General features: G+C 36.0%; 1 protein-coding gene across 1 annotated transcript in view; it reads right to left on the bottom strand.

Annotated features, from left to right (window-relative positions):
- Positions 1 to 2,822: 2,822 nt before the first annotated feature.
- The window catches only part of LOC141500920 (ras-related protein Rab-3C), a 73,456-nt gene continuing 52,707 nt past the window's right edge, over positions 2,823 to 23,571 (bottom strand). Inside the window, exon 3 of the mRNA XM_074204486.1 lies at positions 2,823 to 6,977. Coding sequence (XP_074060587.1) covers positions 6,790 to 6,977 — 188 coding nt within the window. The 3' untranslated portion in view covers positions 2,823 to 6,789. The remainder of the gene's footprint in view (positions 6,978 to 23,571) is intronic.

Genomic DNA, 23,571 nt, shown 5'->3' on the forward strand with positions numbered 1-23,571 from the left:
AAGGAGAACTTTGAACTTAAGTGGGGAATAATCACTCTTCCTTTTCTACCCACCCCCTCAGCAATCTACTATCATTCTGTTTGGAAAAAAATTCTGTTTAGACAAATGCAATGTGTACCTGGGAAAGTTTTGCCTTCGATAGCTAAAATATTTAAGGTTCAGCATGGAAGAGTTTCATGCAACACCAATGAAAGTATTTTCTGTATAAAACACACCACTAAACATATACAACTACAATAAATCTTTTGAATCAGTCACACAGTCAGCAATCACATCCCATGCATTCATCAGAATTGTCCCTTTCACACTATTTTATATACACTGAGTAAGTCATTAAATATTGCACTTATTGGCCCATGAACCCTCAATTTAGAGGTGTTGAAAAATAGAAAACAAATTTATTTTTATAACATATTTCATGCAACATTTAAGACACTTCAGTTCCACAAACACCATTAAATAGTTGTACATTCTGACAGACCAAAAAGTAGCACATCACATCTGACAACAATATATTAATGGGAATTATAGAAGAAACAGTTTTCATTCTGCATTCATTCATGGGAACAACAGGACTAACTGTGGCAAGTCATTCAGTGAAATGGTAAATGATGACCAGATTTTATTTTCATAATATAAAAACTGCTAGACAACATTAGGACACATTCTCTTCTCTGAAATGCTAGGTATCTGTGTGCAAACCATAGACCATCTGCTCATGCTTTCTCTAAGAGCATCATTTCAGAGGCCTATGGACTTGACCCAAGTGGATCCCAGCTTGACAAAAATCATTAATTGAGAAGCTTGGGGAGAAGTGGGGGAAGAAGACTACTACCATTAACTCTGAATTATCAGCAATAAGGGAAAGTAATAATTTCTTGGATTAAATTAAATGCACAAAATGAATAGGTGCTAATAGATGTAAATATAATTTGAGTTTTGTGCCCTGAAAAAATGTTCTTTTAAAATATAAAATGGAGAACCAGAAAAAATTCACTTGCTGTCTTCAGAATGTTAATGACATTTCTTGTCTTCCTTCTACTTTCTGTGCTTAGTGAGAGTTGGTTATACACATATGAACACGGTATAGTCACATCAAATCAACCCAGAATCAAGAACCATTGCTGCAGGTCCACATCAGGGTTCCATCTCAGGCAATTGACAGGTCTTTGTATATTTTAATACTGATATAAATCTATCCTTTCCCCCCTTAAAATTAATCCAGCAATAAGAGATAATTTCATCTGCTTTGTTTCAAGGTGAAATTATTATGGAAATATAATGGATTTTTTTATGAATTGAGAAGAATTTGAAGTAATTATCTCTTTTTCACTGAGACTGCTATTTTTAGAATTATTTCTATTTTTAAAGGGGGTAAGTTGGTTGATGAGGCAATCTTTATTATTATTATTTTAAATCAAGTATCAGGTCTTTTAATTCTCACCTTGCAATAATTCTTTTGAAGCTTCCCAAGGAGAACCATCACTTAGCAATGTAAGGAAGTAGATAAGTGGGGTGGGTCAGATTAGATGAGGACCCCCTCCCCCATGCAGAAGTTCTAGGAGTTGTGATAGGCACTGAAGCCTGAGCTACCTAGTATCAAGTACTAGGATCACCTGCTTTCTCTCCTCTCCAATGCCTTCATCCAATCCTGGGCTATGATTTAGACTAGGTTACTCAGAAGTCTACCTGAAGGCAAAATCAGTGTCAATGCTGGAATCAGTATCAAAAACCTGTGCTCACCAGAAACTCCACACTGCTTTATCTCTAAACTAAATAAGGTGCAAGTGTAGCAACTGGCTAGGCAGAGCTGAATAAAAAGTTTGATCTTTTTGACAGCTGGTCGAAAAGGCTTTCAAGATCTGGTAGTTGAAGTATCATACTCAACAGACTAATTGGAACAGAGTTTCAATCAATAGTCATGCACACAGGAAAAGGCATTTCAGATCTAGAAATATCAACATGCACACACACACAGGGACTTTTTGGTCTATGGACTTTTACAATGATTTTAAAATGTAACTTGTATCATGGTTCTATGCATGCAGTTGCTACCTTAATTTGTCAGGACTCAGATATCTTTCTAATAAATGGGTACTATAGAGTCACAAAAATGCTGCTGGCTTGCTTAAGCTCATATTGCAGCATTCACATGTAGCATACAATGACTGCATACTATATTATGATCATGCACTAAGACCTGCCCTAGAATCAAGTACTAGGTAATGAGGCAGGGTTTATTAATGATTGTCTCCAGGAGATGACACTTTGCGAAAGTTCAACTTGAAACATAGGACCCAAGTTGGATGGGTGGAATGAGCATGAGAAATGTACTCCATTTACAAGGTGATGTAACAAGTTCCAGAGATTTAAATAGGTACCCCAACAACACACATGTATACACAACACACACACACACACACACACACACATAGCCATACATGCACACTCATACATCCCAAGTAAAAGGCAAGGCAATACTCTGACTAAAAGGTCTATGAATTATCTGCATCAAAGTAAAGCATAAAAATATATATTGGTGTATTCAAACTATTGGTCTCCCATGTAATTAGGTGGTAATTTTATAGCTGTTGCATTCCACATTTACCATGTTTTAATACTATTATTTGTTCACAAATGAAGGCACACTCAGTTTCCATTAAAAATAAAAACCTCAACACTGACACACATGCACAATGATGCTGCAGCAGACAGGAATCCATAAGAAATGGACCAGTTTTTTTGAAAACCTCCATATTCCTCATGCCTTAAAAATCCATCAGGGATGTAGAGGTTGCTCACTGAGGGAGCAGTGGCAGCAAAATAAATCTTTTGGGTAGACTAGGAAGATATCAGCTAAGCTGGTTCAAAGCAAGTCTTTTTAAATGTCCACAGAAGAGAATCTTTATCATCATCTTAAAACTTGAAGAAAATAGCTCAGGCACCTACAGATCAACTGAGGCTTGAACATAGTAGTGCTGATACATGTGACTATTTGATTAGGTGATTGTGTGGTAGATGTCCAATTCTGCATATTCATTAGATCAATGTTTAAGCTCTTGGAAATAGATTTCTGAAATAATGGTACTTTCTCTCTGGGGGGGGTGAGGGTGAGGAATAATGTATATTCACTTGTGAATATAGGCAAAGGGATTGGATGAGTGATTTCATTTTTTTAAATTACTTTTTTTCCCCAAGGGAATGGGGTTAAGTAACTTGCCCAAGTTCACACAGCTAGGAAATTATTAAGTATCTGAGGCAGGATTTGAACTCAGGTCTTCTGACTCCAAGGCTGGTGATCTATTCCACTGCACCACCTAGCTGTTCCCAGTGATTTCATTGCTATAGGGAATTCCTAGAAATTGCTTCTTCCAGTGCAGGCTGGCTCCTTTTTTTAAACTGATAGTTTGATAGAGTTAACCAGGATACTGAGGAGTTAATTTTTGATTTCCTGGGTCATTTAATCAGTGCAAGTAAAGAGGCAACATTTGAACTCAGGTATCCTGGTCTTCAACATGAGGACTGCTATGGCATGCTAAAATCAATACATATGACAGAAAGGGATGTGACTTGAGAATGAGTCAGTAGCTGTCCACAGGCCCCCAATATACCATATCTTCCAAGTGATTGCCCTTAATGTCTCTGAGATATGACTGTCCAACAGTTCTCTAACTGAAATCACTTAAGTTTCTGGCAGCTAAAGAACGTGTGTGTGTGTGTGTGTGTGTATAAACACATCAAGTTCTTTCCCCAAACAAGTCCATTTAAGCAGGAAGTAACACTCTTTGTGGAAAAAAAGGAGAGAGAACTAGGTTAGAAATCCATGGGGACAGAATACCATGCATAACATAAAATGTAGGACATTGCTTATAGAAACTCACTCAGTTCACTTAAAGCCAGTTTCTTTATGTGTTGTATTTGGTTTTAAAGCCAGGATCTCTGGATGTGATCAGGAATAAAGGAAAAATATAACAACATACCAGCATTTCACAGATGTTTTTAGCTGGCATAATTTCAGGGGTGGGCCAACCAGTCCTTGACACTTTCCTTTCAACTACAGAAAAATGAATCTACCCTGGGATTTGAAGTTGAGACAAAACAACCCAGAATCCATCAGGATTTGGGGAGCTCTCAGATGAATGAAAGTGGAAAGTAGTAGTTGTATATCCATAGTAACAAATTCAAATGCTCCTTAGTAAAGAGACAGACTATGGCTATCCCATGCCTTTAAATTCAGACACAGGGCATCTCTCTCCTAACTACCTGCTCCAAGTGAGTTTGTTTCCATTGATGGCAGGTATTTTGTTTGCAGGGAAGGGGACATCCAAGATGGGGAAACTGGACCACTTTCCTTCATAAAATCAGGTATTCAGCAAACATTAACAAAGTGTTTTACTATGAGCCTGATTCACTTTACTCTTTCAATTTAAGGGAGAGAAAATGCCTCCCCTATGTCTATTTGTCTGCTCAAAATACCATCTCTAATTCTTTTATGTTTAACCTTAAAAAAAGAACATGTCTTATTTTTGTTAATTCATAGATTTGATGACAGAAACCATTTGTTTTTCAACTATCCAGTTGTATCCAGTAGAATCACACACAAATGCAGGTGTAAGAAGAATTCTGATTCTAATGTTGAAAAAACTTGATCATGCACTAGTAAAGTTTTCTGTTGTATTCCTAAGCTAATTATCTCTTTACCTTGCTTTGTGAAGGATTCAAAAACAATCATTGCTAGATAAAATCATGGAAAACAAATGTTTCTCCAAGGTCCATGGATACCTTGTGGATTGTCAAAGGGAGACATTACCATCAATTAGGGGAATACTGAACTGTCCATATTAAAATTAGTAAAGTAAAAAAACTTCTAAATTTCTACTTTGGTTATCCATAAGCTCTGATTTTTCAACTGAATTATAAGATCCAATTTTTGATGATGTGAGTAATTTATGTTTTCTGAGCTCTTTCAGAAAATAAACAAAACTATGTCCAGTTTTTCTTCTATGATGTTTTTTAGACCCCTCCCTCACTTTGAACCACATTAAAGGAAGAGTTTCTAATTTTGAAATTCATATGCTGGGTATGATTCCACAGCAAAAGCAAAGAATCCTTTCATTCAATAATCCTACATATTTTGTGTTAATAATCACCTCCTCAGATGACAAAATTGAACAAATTGTAAGCTCCCTTAGTAGAACTGTCCTCCAAACCCCTAATAAGTCTCCTGCCTTTCCATATCTCTTCCAGATCCCAGTCACTACACAATAAGATATGGAATTACTATATTTAACACAATGGGTAGCAGACATCAATATCTTCAAAAAATCTGGAGTAACTGAGAGTAGGGATTTTGGCATTTGGCTCCTCTCCTTCTTCAGAATATTTGTGAAACAATGACTGCACAAACTGAGCTCTAAAGAGTCTCTTCAGTTTTCTAATTAATTAACACATTTTTTGCTTGTAAAAACATATGGTCTGAGGGTGGAGATAAAGGTGGGGTGCTAGTGTTCCAAACATTCAGACCTCCTTTAAGTCCCTCAGGGGTAAGGGGGGTTCCCCCTCTTCTTGGAAACCATGGTTATATAATCTAAATAATCTTGAAGGGAAGGTCCTTTTTTTCCCCTTAGAAATGACACAAAAGGATCCACCCCAAGCAAAAAGACTTCTGAGACTGTCACAAAAACACACCAAAGGAAGGGAGAGTAAAGATTTTCCCAAATCAAAAAATAAAACTCTTACCTTAATCTTAGTGTCCTCATTTTTCTCACTGATTCCATAAATAGAATGACTTGACCTGAGGACTGACTGATTATCCAGGCCCAAATGAATTGGTTTGTTCCAGATAGGATGAGAGGAGATGGGATGGGGAGGGACAAGAAGGGTAGTTTGGTTTAAGCTTTTGCAGGTCTCAACATTTCACCTTGTCTTAGTCAAAATGCTTTCTATATGGAATTCTATAATTATACCTCTATTTACCCACCCAAACATTCATATTAATGCATAAAGTCAGTACAAACAATTGCCTTGTTTAGCCTCATTTTAAGCAAAGGCAGCATGTTTCATTTGTGGTTACAGTAGCAGTTGTTATTACTTTAACAACAGCAAGAAATAAATGGTTACTTAAATTCAATTTTATGCCAGGGTAGCCATTGAACTTCATATACCACTTTGGGGGGGTTATGGAAATAATATTTGTATTTTTTTAGAATCAATATTCCCTTTGTTTTAATAGCAGTGAAAAATAGATACATTGCTTAATATGTAAGTTAACTAGCCGCAATGACGATCTCCTTAATTACCTGTAATATTTCAGAATTGATTTTTAATTCAGAGGAAAGCAAACACAACACAGAAGCTTTGTTGCTTTCTTCTCTACTCTCCCCTCTACCCCCCCATACCCTATCATTGCCCCACAGTGATCACAAGCAGCATAATATGAATTTGATGAAGCAATCAGAAGTAGCAGTAAAATTATAGTCTGAGGTCATGACACTAGCTGAATTTAAAATAATCTTTAAAAAAAAGTAAAAAAACTTATAAGACAAACAACTATTCACATGCAGATATCAGATGTTGATAAATGGATAATCCTTACAAATTTAAGATCACATATTTGCCATATATTGACACAGGAAATTTCCAAAGAGCTGTATGCACATATTACCCATTGACATCAAAGACTTCCCTCAAATAAATTAGTAGACAGTATAAATAAAGGCTAATAGACCATTTATGGATGCTCTTTTTTGGCAATAGAACGCACTAGAGCTGCCATGGCCAGCAGCTCCATTAACAGCCACAGTTGGGCTGCTGTGGTGGTGGGGATTCTTTGAGTCTTGTATTCTGTTTTCCAGCAGCAATGGCAGGATCTGTCTCCAAACTCTCTGACATTTTGTCACAGATGATATCCACGAGGCGCTCAAATGTCTGCTTGACATTTATGTTGTCCTTGGCACTTGTTTCAAAAAATTCAAACCCTAAAGGAGAAATACAGAAACACAACATAATCACTGCACATGTCTGGACAGGACCACAATTTAGACCATCCTTACCTAGCTTCTCTCTTCCATGCTTCTGCCACCCCCTCAGGTTAAATTGAATGTGATTCACTGGCTTTTCTAGGGGGGAGGTTGTACCAAATTGGAGTGCTTTTTATGTTGCCAGTGAAAAGTAAAATTCTAAGTGTAATGTACCAAACCCTTTTTAAAAATTTTCCATAGGAAATATGTCAAGTCCTTTTCTATTTTATAAGACTATAACCTTCATGCTAAAGGTAATGAACAGCAATTACAATTCTATTGCTATTTCTTTAAAATGTTTTATTTAAACAACAATACCAACAATAAAAACATGAACCTCCTTCAACTCTAGCTGTTCTAAACTCCTGCTCTCCTCCCTCTTGGACCTCTTTTCAGGGTTAGGATCTTGGACAGTTTTGAGATTTTCATCTTTTGCCTTTGACAGCCCTCATCTGTTTCAACTCTTTGTATTTCTATGGTACTATCAATTATGGAAGTTCCCTTGATCTAACTTTTAAGTGTTTATTCTTTGTTGCTCTTATCAAGCCTCCTATCTAGCAGATACTCATTTTAAACAATAATCTCAGATAATAGTAATAATAATAATAATTGAAATCAATATGGGATTCTTATGGTTTGCAAGAACTTAATAGACTTCATTCCCCTTAGATTTTGCAATAGCCCTATAAGGAAAACAATCTACATGTTATTATGACCATTTTATAGATGACAAAATGGAGAATCAAAGAACCCTAATAGCATCTAGCATTTATATAATGCTTTAACTTTACAAAGGCCTTTATATATATATATATATATATATATATATATATATATATATATATATATATATTAATTCATTTGATCCTTACAGCATCCCTGAAAGTAAGGTACTATTTATTATCCTCATTTTATAGATTGAGCTATGAAAGGTCAAATGACTTGCTCAGAATCACAAAGCATCTGAGGCATATTTTTCAGACTCTTAAGATCAGCATTCTATCTATTATGACAGACTGAACTCTGTTGCCCAAGGATGAAAATCAACAGGCACAGATAAGAATAAGTGGAACTTGTGTCTACCAGGGCATGATGACAAGAGTGCCTACTACCTTCTTTACAATTCCTATGGCAAATAAACCAACAGTTAAGTAGACACCAGGTGGCACTACTACCATAGAATTGGTTTCCAGAGTTTGGACTCCGGAATTGTCTAGGGGCAATGGGGCAACAGCTCTGATGTGTGTACCTATCCCCTAGTGCTTATTTTTCCACAGTAACTGAAATCAAACAATAGGTGGTATTTTGCATATGTTTAGGAAGAGATTTGACTGCAATTTTTGCTGGAGCTGCAACTGTTAATCTCATAGCTCTGATGCTCATTGTACCTGTGTAGAGACAGATTTGGCAAATTGCCCTCTACACAATCCTCCCAGTCTATTGTGTTTGGATTCAGCTTCTGTTGGCTAAGCTTACAACTCAGTTGCCATAGCAACCTTCTCACTAGAACAGTCAGAGATTGCTCTGGTCTAGTCAGGGGGTGCTGATTTAGGATGTTTGGGAATGAACACAAAACTGCTATTCTAATCTGTTCTGGATTTCACACTCTATAAATCTGTCTAGTCACATCTGGCCTCTCTCAGAGAAACTGAGATGCAAAATGATTAACTCTTGTGATCATATTTTTCCATCTGGAAGCCAAAATCCCTAAGTAAAAGTAGACTCAGTTTTGCATTCAGAATAAACCTTTTTTTATTCTGTAAAGAGAGTTCTAGAATTAGTGATAGAAACTCCAAGAGATTAAGTTACTTGCTCCAAGTTACATGGATTTAAGTGGAAAAGCTGAGATTCAAGGCCAGGCTCTCTGACTCCAAATATGACATCATTTGCATGACATCAGAAAGACCTTGATTTGAACTCCAAATCTGTCACTGTATATTAGTTCTTTTTAATCTATAAAACAGGCTTGCAATATTTACCTTCTCTATTGATATCAAAGAATCTCTAAAAGAATCAAATGAGTGGTGAAAAACCCTTATGAGGAAGTATATAAATGGAAGCTATATCATTTTCTGAAATGGCATTTCAAAACAGAGGAAAGTATTTCTCAAGAGTTATCATATTCCCTGAACAATCCATTTCAGAAGCTCCATATTTTATCAGGCAACTATCCTTAATCTGTATTTCATGAGTCATGGATGTACTCTGTTATTTGGTTCCAAGTAAGTGTTTTCAGAGTCTGATCTACAGCAACTGTCAGAAGAGGCAGGCTTTTTTAAATCAGTAGGTTCAGCTAAATGACATTTCTTAGTACAGCAGACACACCCTCCTTCTAATTAGTAATAACTGACACCTAGGCTATTCAGCAGTGGGAATTTCTGAACCACAGATGCCAAGTCATAAGCCTCAGAGGAAATGATTTCAATTGACCCAAGTGTCAAAAGTCACTAACAAGACAGATACCCACTGTCCAACTTTCCTGTTATGAATGTCTGTTTTGGTTGTGATAAATTTCAAGTGTATTATAGACAACTTCCATTTATCTAGAATGATTGAGAAAAAGGAAATTCTGATTAACTGGACATTCTGAGCTACTAAATACAGACCAGAGATTACAGATAATTCAATTATAATAAAATACATGATACTAAAATCATATTGGGCATAATTTAATCATCTGTTATGGATGGCAATGTAAGATTAATATGAGCATCAATGAGCATTGCTAAAACTAGAAACTGTTGCACCTGGGGCTAGTAATACAGCAAGACAGACATCTTCTGCAGATCAGAAATGGGAGAAAGGGGCAAGATATCATCCAGTATAGGGGACAGGAATCAATGAGAGCAGTATAGGAAGGGGAGGAACTCACCCTAGTGCACCATTTAAATTATTTTAACTTTAAAAAAAATACCTATTTTAAGTTTCCTATTTTAACCAATTAACTTTTTATTTAAACTTTCTTATGTTATCTTTTTATGTTACTATATTGTTAAAGGACATTTAAAAGCTTTGAAATTCACCCAAATTCAGCACCTTGGGCAGAACACAGATTTCAACATGGTCAATCTCCATTGCTAAAGAAATAAAAAAATAAAGGAGATTGCTCAGATATTGGTATCTTAATTGACTTTAAATATTTATAATAATTCATTAATATCCAGTTGTTTAGTTCTTCTTGTTCTCTTTCATGAAAGGAGGGAACAGAATGTGGAAAAAATAAATCCAACTTTTGTGTAGATCCTGAAAAAGACTATCATGATCTCTTCTATTATAATGTCAACATTAATCTGGCAGACTTTAATTCCATACCCACAGAGCATCTCCTTTTAGAGGAGAGGCATTAAACTCAGAGTTAAAAGCTCCTGAGTAGAACCAGATACAAATATATAGCATAATGAAATATAATTAACTAGATTAAAATATAATTGGTAAATTTTAAATAAAGTAAAAATACAATGTAACATAGATAATATTAATTTATATTTTTCAAGTCAATATTTTGTTCTTTTCTATTTCAGATTGCCATCATTGATCCAGAAAATAAGGACTTCATGAAGCCATCTAAAACATATGCCAATCCCTTTTCCTATTCATGTGGATTTATTAAAAAATAATATATCCTCATGAATACTAATCTTTAAACTCACTGTAGGGTCTTAGGGCAGCTGTCTCCTTTATAAAGTGGAAAGGAATGTGGAAGTGATTTCATAAATCATAGAATTAGAACTCAGAGGACCCTTAGAGATTCTCTATTTAATCTCTATATTTTACACATAAACTAACAGAGGCCTAGAGAGGTTAAATGCTTTCTAAAGGTCACACAAGTAGGAAAGTTGTAGATATGGTATCAAGTTCCAGATTCCCTTGTAACAACAATATGTTCTTGACATTTTATCAGGACTTGAGAAGAATACTTAACAATTCTGAGATACCCTATCCTCCACAATGTATGTATGTATACACAAGCTTTAGAGGCAAAATCACCAATTTATAAGGTTTTTAAGTTAGCAAGTCAAGTAACAACTGCCTGTGTCAGTTTCCTTATCTGTAAAAGGGGAAAATCATAGCATCTACCTTTTAGGGTTGTTGGGAGGAAAAAAATTACAAAATATTTGTAAAGTGTTTTGTAAATCTTAAAGTTTTGTATAAATACTAGCTATTATTAGACTCAATAAGGTCAATCAAGCTATCCCAGGTCATATCCATCAAGCCCAGAAAACTCAGAGTAGATCTAAATTAGAACTGATGATGATGATGATGATGATGATGATTTTTGCTTGAGTACCCACCAGCCTACCCAGATGTTTCTCTGGTATTAATAGTTTAGCATGAATATTTGTGTTTTCCATTAAAATAGAAACTCTCTCTATTCACCAGAAACACACTGATCTTTCTTTCTCAGTTTCATTCTCAGACCATTTGTGATTTCATTCTGATTCCTCTCAGATAGTCTCCTTCCCACCCCTCTATGGTGAAAGTATTTCAATAGGTGGGCCTAGAGTCATTGTACTTCCCAAAAGACCCTTAGAGGTCTGCAGGAGAAGACTTTGTCATTGGTCTCCCACTTCACTTTCACTGAATGCTTGGCTCCCAGCAAAGTCAGGGGATGCCATCTCCATGCAAAAATGAGTCAACTGCCCCAGCAGAACCATAAAGGAGACCCATTATCCTTTTCAAGAAAACAAGAGGCAAGACAGGCTGGATTTAATTAGGATGCATGACCAAAGCTGAAGTCATGTGAGGATAGGGAAGGACATATATCCAGGACTTCTGAGTTAATCGGGTTAGAAAAGAATATGAAGAATTATCCAACCTCTGTCTTTAGGAATTGCTATATGCACCTAACCCTGCTAGGAAGATAAAATTTGTATTGTCTTTCTTTTTAGGGTTTTTGCAAGACAGTGGGGTTAAGTGACTTCCCAAGGTCACACAGCTAAGTAATTATTAATGGCTGAGGCTGGATTTGAACTCAGATCCTCTTGATTCCAAGGCTGGTTATCTATCCACTATGCCACCTAGTGGTCCCTGTTATGTTTTTCAAGACCTCAGAGAAAATGAGTCCATGTTTTCTGAAACACCTTTAGCTAATATTCTACACTCAGGGAAATTCATGTCTATAACACTACAGCTAGCTTAGTAGTAGATAGTGTCCTGGGCTTGGAGAAAGGAAGTTCTAAATTCAAATTCTGCCACAGATACACTGTAACTGCATGATCTGAGCAAATCTCTCCTAAGTCTCAGTACCTCAATCCATGATTCTATCACCTCTTAGTCTTGAGCAAAGAGTAGATTGTTGTGGTCCTTGAATGCAAAAGATTTCTTTTGCCTTTTTGCATACCTAGTTCTTAATGTAGTGTTTAATAAAAAATTATTAACTGACTGCCCAGATAGTATCAGTTCAGTTATCTTCTTTAGCCTTAATAGAAATGAATAGCTAGTCACCCAATTCATTCAACAAGCATTTGTTGAGAACTTACCATGAGCAGAGCATTGTTTTAGGTGCTGGAGACATGACAGATATGAATAAAGCAGTTTAGTAAGGTTTTTTTTTTCTTTTTCTAGGTTTTTGCAAGGCAAATGGGGTTAAGTGGCTTGCCCAAGGCCCCACAGCTAGGTAATTATTAAGTGTCTGAGACCTGATTTGAACCCAGGTACTCCTGACTCCAAGGCCGGTGCTTTATCCACTATGCCACCTAGCCACCCCAGTTTAGTAAGTTTTATTAGACCATAACCCCATTTGAGGAGTTTCATGGCAAGAACACTAGGATGATTTGGCAACTCCTCATTTTTCAGATGAGGAAACTGAGACACAGGAGTAATTAAGTGACTTTCCTAGAGTCACATATGTATTAGGCATCTGAGGCTACATCTGAACTCAGGAAGAGAAGTCTTCCTGACTCTAGGCCTGGTACCCTATCCACTTTGCCACCTAGCTGCCCTTTGAATAAAGCAGATATGTTGTCTTTAATGAGATTGCAGAGGAACCTTAGTGACACAGTGGATATAATGCAGCCAAGAGGTCAAATTTCACCTCAGACATTAGACTGCCTCAGTTTCCTCAATTGTAAAGTAGTACCTACTTCCCAAGTTACATATCAAAGTCATTGTGAGGATCAAATGAGATATAGTATTTGTACAGAACTGAGCACAGAGCCTGGCTCATAGTAGATGCCTAAAAAATGCTTCCTTCCTTCCTTCCTTCCTTCCTTCCTTCCTTCCTTCCTTCCTTCCTTCTCCCTCCCTCCCTTCTTTCCTCCTTTTTTCTTCCCTTCTTCCTCCTTCTTTCCCTCCTTCTTTCCTTCACTTATTCCTTCCTTCCTCCCACTTTCCCTCTTCCTTTTCTCCCTTTCCCTTCCTCCTTTTCTCTCTCTCTCTCTCTCTCTCTCCCTTCCTTCTTTCTTTCCCTCCTTCCTTCCTCTTTTTCCTCCCTCTGTCCTGTCCCTCCCTTCCTTTCCTTTCTCACATAGCGGTCTATACAACTATGTCTCTCTGGGTAGACCTCCATCTCCATTTTGTACCCTGAAGCCCAAGGCCATTGAGGGCTTCTTCAGTAGCCTGAAACCTTTTCAGTTTAGTGTCCATAAATTGACATAGAGTGCCTTTTGACATAGAGTGCCTTTTGGCCCAATAAATGTCTTTGCCACTGGGTACATATTATGACTGAGGCTGGATTTGGATATATACCTGTCTTCTAGACAGGTATATTGACTTGTTAAAGTGTTTGCGTGTCATACTACTCTTCCAAAATCTTTTATTTCCTTGACTTTGTGCTATAATCACCATAATAATCCTAATATCATCATAGAACATTTTATAACTATTTCCTTAATGTCTTTCTCCAGAGAACTCAAAATATACTTATATTTTTATAGTTATCATTCAGTTTACTCTCACATTTATTTTAATAAGTATTTCCTTTTAGGAAATACCAGTTCACTCCCCCAAGACATTTTTAAAAATTACATATTTTTCTGTTACTGATTTAGGAAAATCCTAATTGCTAATGTAAGTTAATATAATTCACCTCCTTTATCAAGAGGATATGACTATAACTGGCCCAATTTGACCTTGAAAGAGAATGTACAAATGCATCTTTTTCTGTTGGAGGAAAAAGTCATGGTGTGATAACACTCTGATATATTAAAAATACACATGCCCACACAAAACAAAAATCCATTAAACAACTTTAAATTTGTATACCCAAACTCCCCCAAATATGTATTATATGATATTTTTAGATTCTATTATAGCTTCTTAGGCTCCTATCTTACTGTTGTTATACATTAAACATGCAGAGTAGGAAAAGAGTCTTCACTTTTCTGAGTGACATCTGGGTCAGAGCCTAGAGATACCCAAGCAGCAGGACAGGCTCTAGTTCAATGTGTTCATGTTTGGGAAGATTGCCCAGAGACAGACAGTAAAATGAGTAGAACAACAAGGATTTTATCCCCATTGACTGGAAGAGGACCAAAAAACTGCTCTGTAAAAGAGAAAAGGGCAGGATCTTGGCAGCAGGCTTAGGGCTATCCAGAAGATCAAAGACTTTCATCCATTGGAAGGACCTAGTCTGGCTTGACCTGGCAGCATCTTTCTTTCCTCCCTTCTGTCACCAGTCTGAATTGGGTCATTATAGGAGCCTGACTCATTCTAAACAAGGGGATTTTGGGGTTCAATATCATCAGTGCAATGAATTTCATGTCTGGGAGAAGATTCACCTTCTTCTATTGGATATAGAAGGAAGAAAGGCCTCTGATGCGTTCTGCTATTATAGTTAGATGTCTTTACTTTCAGGGAGATAACTAACAAAGAAAAGTAGAAGTGGAAAATGCATTCCATATGATACCAGGATCTTACTGGGTTTTTTCACTCGACTCCTTCTTACTCTACCCTGCACCATTTCTTGCCCAGTTCCCCTTCCTGATATTTATATTTCTGTCAGTTGTACCCTCATTTTCTTAGTCACTCATGCCTAAACCTTAGAATCACCATTTAGGCTTCTCTTGTGATTCCTTGACACTCCCTTTGTCATGTTTCTCATCTTCTTTCCTTTCCATTTTAATCATGGCCTTCTTGATTCCTTAATTTAAATTAATCTCTTCATTCCCAACCTATTTCAGTAATCTCCTAAGAGTCCCTAACTTGTCTTTCCCCACCCATACAATATATTCTTTACAATTGCTTCCAGATTAATCTTCCTAAAATATTTTCATTATGCCAATTCATAAATAATAAAAAAAAAACCCAAGCTGTCAAAGGTTCCACATTGTCCTCAGTCTGGCCCTCACTATGCTCAGCTGCTAGTCTCAAATGATCCCCCTGGCCTTATCTTCCACCTCTTCCCAAAAGAGCTCTTTGCTCTAGGCAAGATTGTTTATTCATTGTTCTTAGAAAATCAACTCCTTACTCCTGCCTTTGTGAGTCTGCTCACACTGCACCTCCAAATGTAATGAATGGCCTCCTTCCCCTTCTGTGAGTGGCTAATTCTTACTTCATTTCTATTTTCCCTGTCAAAGAGTATGATTTTGTGACCATTAGGAAAAAAAGAAAAAAATCGTTAATGGAGAGTTGAGACCAAAAGACTTAGGAAACAACTATAGGAGGTTACCTAGATGATGTCTTCAGGGTGTATACTGGAGTGGAAAGGAGCTCTTGCACTGAAACCAAAGAATTGAATTCAATTCTTTCTTTTTATCCTTAAATCCTTGTATGAATTTGGACATGTTACTTACTTCTCTGGGTTTCAGTTTTTTAACTATAGGATAAGGGACTTGGATTTTATGTCCTTTGATATCTCTTCTAGCTGTGTATCACTGAATATTTGCAAACTGAAAGTGGTGCTAATGGTGCTAATGATCTCTAATGATTTTTAGTGATAAGCTACTAGTGATTTTTTTGAAAAAATCATGGAGGATAGAAAAATTTCTAGACAATTGGGAAAGAGCAAATATTACCCTAATTTTCAAAAAAGGAAAGGATTATAGACTAATGAACTATAAACAATTATAGTTTCTTAACTCATTTGCATGGAACTGTTTTGAGATTTAGGAGATTAAAAGTCACAAAATGAAAAAATCAAAGAAGTAGATGAACACTAAGGGATGATTCAATAAGAATTGGGAATTTAATAAGAGAGATCTGGTCAGTTTTAACATCATAAGTAATATATGGGTCACTGAACAGTAGGATGCTTTGTTTTAAGTCATTTGCAGTAATGAAGGTGGAGAACCTGGCAAATGAAGACTGAAGTAAAGGCAAGGGGAACTATGTGAAGAAGCTGGCAGATTTATCAGTGTAGTGTCAGAAGGCTTATTTATTAAATTCCTAATTGGTTGGAGTAAAGGTTCAACCCCATTGAATAAGAACTTCAATGACAGATATTATGCTTTTGTACTGCTTAGAATTTTAGAGAGGTCAAATCTCTCAGAAGGGCATGTAGCTATATTTTTTTTTTATGAACTCTGGTTGCTAATGTTGCCAGTAGAGCATTCTGGTGAGTAAATAGCTGTCTAGGCTTGGCTGTATTGCCAGCTTTATGAGCTTTGCAGTTCTCTGGCCTAAAGTGTACTTCTATACAAATTAAAAATGTAACATTTTCTTACCACACTTTCACGGATGATTGTGAATTGAAAGAACTTATAAATACTTTGACAGTTTGAGAGGAGATTTGCCCAGCTGGGAAGTGGTGAGGATCAAAAGGGTAGCAATTAGCAGCTAAATTCTTTCATATGGCACAAATGTTCTTGAACTGATAATGACATCAAAGCCAGCAGTGCATTTTGAGTCATCCTGAGCAAATGGGTTTCCTCACTCATATTTCTTTGGCAGATTTCTATAAATGTGTACCTATTCTGTTCTATAGATACTGACTGCACTGATGGGAGAATATGACCCATGCTTATAAACATAGATTTTGGTACATTTATTATTCCTGTATTTATCTTAGTATAGGAGTATCTTTTCTTTTGCTTTATTGTTAAATAAAGTTTAAGGTTAAAATCTAAATGTAAGATTGATGTGAATGTCTAGGTTTAAGCAAATGAAAACCCACTGAAGGGGACTTGAGAGACAGAGTGGTGAGGATAGGTAGTGAATTCCTCTAATAACAGGATTATCCCTAGGATCCTGAGAGAAGATGAGTGTAACTACATGGTCATGTTCCTTCTTTGGGAACTTAGTTCTGTCAATATTCTCAAACTCATTCCTTTTTAAACTACCACTGCAGCCAAAGTGGAGAATCTTTATAGCCTTCACTCTCTGTGTAGCCATATGTGACTGGGCAAGCATGTATTTGTTATATCTAATTATACCTAATGGATTCACATAGAGGGCAAAGAATTGAGTCTGTCATTAAGGATTTTTTTTATTTTGGTCAGAATTTGATACTTAATTGCCACACATCCCTGAAAGACATTTTATAATTTCTAATATTATAAAACTTTGTTAAATTGGACAAATATGAGTCTCAATTATGGCATGCCTTAAGAAATATTTAAGGCAACTACGAATCTAAATTAGCAATCAAAAGTTGCTTGGTGAGACTGAAATCAGAGCAAAGGGATAGACATAGCTTTTTAAGATTATGCTCCCTTGGCTGGTTAATGGTGGTGATGGACAATCTGGAGAATGATCTCTATTCCATTATAAAAGACTTACTAATGAATGAGTTCTTATAGGGGACAACTACTAGAAAATACTGTAAAAACACTAGTATGTTCTTATTCTCTTATTCTTTTTCCTCCTCTTAAATTGTATGAATCACTTTATATTATAACCTTGCCTTGAAAAGCACAGTGTCTGGCACAGAGCAAGCTTTAAATCTCCTCTGGTTAATTGATTAAAGGCTATAATTAGATTCTAGCTTATCTTTTACATGGTTACATTTTAGTTGGTCATTCATCAAATATTTATTAAGCCTCTACTCTGAGCCAAGCATTGTTTTAGGAACTGGAATAAGTAGAAAATTTAAGTAAGATACAGTTCTTATGTGTTTTACAATTTTTAGAGATAAATTACATGATTATGTGGTAAAGAATTCTAAGGCAAAGCGATTTATGAAATTCATTGGAGAGATCAAGGAAGACTTCATGGAGGGGGTTAGTCTTTAAGGGGTTAAAATTTGATGATAATAGAGGAAGACCTCCCAGAAATGGGAGTTGGGAGCTGCAAAGGCATAGAGATCACTGAGCATATGAGATAGGAAAAGTCATTTTTGTCATTTTGAGTATTTGTAGTGTCTTAATGAGACAAGGTTGCAAAGGGAAGACGTTGCCAGATTGTAGAAGTCTTTGAATGCCAGATAAATGGACCTGAGATAAAAAAAAAGATTTTTCAACAGAGAAATGACATGTCCATATCAATATGAAAGAATAATTATATTGAAAACAACTTGAAGCATGAATTGGAGAGGAAAGAAAGTAGAGTCAGAAAGATGAAATTGTAGGACTTGAAAGTCATCATGGTATAATGTGAAGAGTGCTGGATTAGAAGCCAAATATCCTAGATTTTAATCCTGCCTTTATCATATTTCACCTGTGTGATATAGGACAAATCATTTAACTTTTCTGAGCCTCAGCTTCTGTATCTATAAAATGAATAGGTTGAACTATATGGCTCCTAAGTTCCCCTATGTCTCTTAATCTATGATCCTGTGATCCTCCATATTTATCACAGGTGGAAGTCACAAAACAATTGAGATGAGAGCTGAATGGCTGGTACATACAATGATAGAAAAAATTTTGAATATTTACTGGGGAACTGAGGTAGAGTGTTGGTAAGGGTCAGACAGGGGAATGATGAAGCAGCAGTTAGGATTCATCTGAGATCATGAATGATGCATGTGCATTAGGGGAAATCATGAAACGAGACCTACATTAAAACCTGTATAAAATATGGAAGCTATTTATTCTTTCTTCTGGGTTTCCTAAAACTATGGGAATCTCTGATGAATACATATTTGAAAAATAAAAGACTTATTTGGTAAATACCTATATTTAATCAATGCATTTACAAATCTTCTCTGAAAGTTTATGTTTATACATGGTTTTTCTTCTGGTTTTTTTATGACAATTTTCAGTTTTATTTCAGTTTTATTTATTTTTATTTCAACATTTTCTGACCTTCTTAATTTACTTATATGTGATCTACTACCTGTATCTACTAAATATGTAAATATTTTCTTGACTCTATGGAAATTATTAGTATCAAAAAAGAAAGATGGAAGAGCCTTGCATTATTAGCTATACCTACTAAATCACAATTCTGTCTCTCCTTTATGGCTAACATACATTAACTTGGAACAGCATGTCTTGGCTTTATTTGATGAAAAAGCAGCCATCCTAGGAAAGGAACCTAAAGGTTTTAGGATTCTTTATATTCTCTTGCTTGATTCTAAAAGCTCAGTGGGATAAAGCCAGGCCCCAGGAGAGATGAATTCTTTTTTTGAATCCATTGCCTAGGAATATCAAGTTAGATCCAGAAGAATCATTGTCAGAGGGAGGCCTTAATAGTAGCCCATTGGTATCAATATACAAAGAGGTCTGACTGATACTGAGCAATATTTACTGTTTCAGCTAAGGATAACACAAGAAGGAATGGTCTAAGATTTAACAGGAGGGCATTGAGTTAGACATTGCAAAGAGTTTTCAGAGTAAAGAGTTATGATGCACTCACTCATTCTTTAACCCCTTGCAATCTAGGTTCCATCTCTACCACTCTACTGAAACTGTTATCTGAAAGGTCATTAAAGATCTCCTTTTTCCTAAATCTGATTACCTTTTCTCATCCTTTACCATGTGCCACAGTTTTGTAACATCTGATATTGTTGACTTCTCCCTTTCCTTCTGGGTACTTTCTCCTCCTTTGACTTCCCTTTTGACTGGACTTTGATGAAAGAAAAATGATTATTTCTCTCTCATATCAATAGTCAAATATTAAAATTGGGGAGATCCCAGGTTTCTTCCTTTGTTTTATTTCCTTGTCTAATTTCTCAAGGGTGAGGCTAATAGTAGATAGAATAACCATTGTCCTCATTTTGGGTATTTCTATTCCACCCAACTAGCTCAAGCTTGGATGGGGGATATAGATTCCTAGTCTAGATTGCCCAAGGTTGGGAGTGGGAATCGTCTCTCTCTGTCCAAGAGTGACATGAGTCATTCAGTCCCTCACTGGAGTGAACTCACTTCTCTTTCTAAAGTCTACCTCTCATTAAACTGGCAACCAAGTGGAGTTCATCACTATCTTCAGGAATTCCCCTCTTTCAGGGGCATATAAGTTGTGAGCCCAACACTGCCACCATAACTTTGGCATTTGAGAATATCACTGACCTTTTATTAAAAATTCTTGAATTATTAATAAAATGATTATGTCGCACAGAAATTACATCTCTTGAACTTCTTAAATGCCACAGGTGGAACACCAGCCCTGGAGTTAGGAGGATCTGAGTTCAAATCTCAGATACTTGAGACTTACTAGCTATGTGATCTTGGGCAAGTCATTTAACCCTGATTGTCTTTCACCCAGGGTCCTCTCCAAACATCCTGATCCATATCTGACCATTAGATCCAGATGGCTATGAAGGAAAAAATGAGACTAGTGACTTAGCACAGCCCCCCTCATTCAAATCAAATTCACATGCTTGTCTTGGCATCACTTCTCTGACATCATTGTCTTCTTCAAGAATGAAGAATAAACAACAAATGCCACAGACAGTTCTCCTTCCAATTCTCTGATCACTCCTTTTGTTTCTTTAAGTTCAAATTTCTAAGGGACAATCCTTTAACCATCACTTCTCTCTACAAACTCTTGGTACTCTTAGCCAGTCAGTTTTCAGTTTTACCTCTGCTAGCTAACTCTCAAATCTGTATATTCATAACTGTTATCTTTTCTAGGTTCTCAAGAATTTCCAACAATCTGACAATCTTGCTGAATGTAGATGAAGAGATCTTAAATCATTAAGTTCTACAATATAGTTTTGTAGGACAGAATAGAGAGGTTAAACCCATTATCCAGTAAGCATTTTATAAATACTTCTTGAGTTGATTTGTGAAAGATAGCAGCTAGACAGGATTTGAACCAAAATCTCATACTTCAACAATAATTGATGATGATGATGATGATGGTGATTTAAATCAACATTTAGAAAACATTTTCAAGTTTGCAAAAGTGGTTTACTGGTTTTCTGTCCACTACAATAAAAAATGTCTATCAGCATTCCAAGCTCATTAAAACTAAACAAAAATTCTTCATCTTTTCCGTAAAGCATGTCTTGCCTCCTAACTTCTTTATTTTGGTCAGTGGATTCACAATCTCCAAGTCACTTAGTCTCAACCCTTTGGAATAATCTTTGACTACTCTCTCTCTCTCTTTCAACTTTGACATTCTATTAGTTGCCAAGAACTATTGATTTTGCTTCCATAATATCCTCAAATTGGTCTTCATTATTTTTTTTCACTGCCAATGCATTCCCTCTTGGACTGCTGCTGTTCAATTCCATTAACTCTCTTAGTCTACTGTCACAGCTTTCCAATTAATCCTTTTTATTTCTTTCAGTTTTAAATGGTTCAGGTTTATCTTATTTACCATTGTATTCAATGGTAAAGTGATCAAAATCCCTGATTTGCCATTTAATTACCTGTGTACCCTTGGCCAAGTCATTTTACCTCAATAGGCCTCAGTTTCCTCAACTGTAAAAATAAAGGGATTACATTATCTGACTTCTTAGGTCCCTTTTAGCTTTAAGTATATATAGTCCTAAAAATAATCACAGTCTTAATCAATTCACTCCATTTATCACAAACCTTAAACGATTTTACACAGACTTACCACATAAAGTCAAATTCTTCATCTGGCATTTAAGGTCCTCCACAAAAAGTGGACATGCATATTTAAATCACAGTAATATGTAATATGTCACATTGTAACTCTTTTTAGTAAATCACTCTCATGTTCAAACTTAGTGTAGACAACCAATCACCTGATCAAACTGCTATCTCCTAATTTCTACAACCCACCAGATTTAACTACTTTAGTTCTACTTGTTGTTGTTTTTTAATTTAAATTTTTTGTTGTTTAATCTGGTTCCTTTTTTAATTCTTATTAAGAAGCCTGAATCAGACCTCCAGTGTCATCTCCAATAAGTGACAAAACAAAACAAAAGCTCAAGTGAGCTAATGAACAAAGAGGATTCAGAAAATACTTTGTATCTATGAACCACCCCCATGTGGTTCAATCTGACTGGTTAAGCAGTTAATCCTAGCCTTCTGTCTTACCCACTTTCTCTTTCTCTTATTTCTCTCTTCACATTCTCTTCTTTATCACCCTTTTCCCCATTTCCTCTCCTTTCTATCATATTTTCCCTTTCTCTCTTTGCCTTTTTTCCCTTCCTTCTGTCTCTCCTCTATCTTTTCTTCTCTTCTTTCCCTCCCCTACTCTTTCTCTCTCCATCCCTCTTTTCTTTTTCCTTCTGTCTCCTCTCTATTTCCCTTCCTTTTTATAGGTTACATAAAGCATACTTGTCTTTGATCTAAAAGAGAGAAAGAAGATCCTGGAATATAGCCAATTACTATAAATATACATGCATGTGCATACACATAACATACATATGCACACATTTATCTACATGTATATTATGTGCATAAAAGCATACATGCATAATACACACCCAAATATATACACACATGTATATATACACACATACATAGACATGAAAGTAGACCATGGGATGGGAAAGACATGACAGTCATACTTCCTTACCTTACTAAGGTGCTTCCATGCTAGGAAATGCATCTCTGTTTCTATATTACTGCGTGGCATTCCTATACTGATTGAGCCATATGATTCTTCTCTGTGAAGATAGCATCCTATCTAACTGACATGAACATTCCAGTTCACTTGGAGGCTGAAATACTTAAAATAATTAATTCATTGGCTCTTTGTTTTATAAATCAATCTCTGGTGATTTGGAGTTGTGTGAATTCATCCCTTAGGATGAATTTCTTACTGACCTTAGGTGGGACATCAAAATTGAATTATTTTACTCAAAAGGCTCTGCAGCACAGGTATACAATAGAAGGCAGTTTGGATAACCAATCAGCTGGTCAGTCTGCCATCTTCTAACTTCAACAAATTGTCAGATTTAACTACTTTAGCTCTAAGTTATTGTTTTTTTTAATTTAAATTTTTATGTTGTTCTAATCTGGTTCCTTCTTTTAACACACATACATACATGCAAATATTCATATGCAAACAGACACACCCCAGCTTATAATGTGTGGGTTTTTATTCCATTGGAATGAATTGGAACCAAAGTTGGAATAAATTCCAACATTTGTTCAATATGACTTGGGTGGGAGGGAATGAGAGCTATGTTAAATTTGAGGAAATGTCATATAAAGGAGGAATTAGAATTGCTTTGTTTGGTTCCAGATGACAAAATCAGAAAAAAAAAAACTTATGGAAGCTGTAAAGAGGTTGTTTTTAGGTTTATGTTGGGATATCCTTCTGAAGTACCAGATCTGTCCCTAAGTGGAATGGGCTGCTGGAAGAAGTGGTA

Source organism: Macrotis lagotis, chromosome X, assembly GCF_037893015.1.
Source record: "Macrotis lagotis isolate mMagLag1 chromosome X, bilby.v1.9.chrom.fasta, whole genome shotgun sequence".
Classification (NCBI taxonomy): Eukaryota; Metazoa; Chordata; class Mammalia; order Peramelemorphia; family Peramelidae; genus Macrotis; species Macrotis lagotis.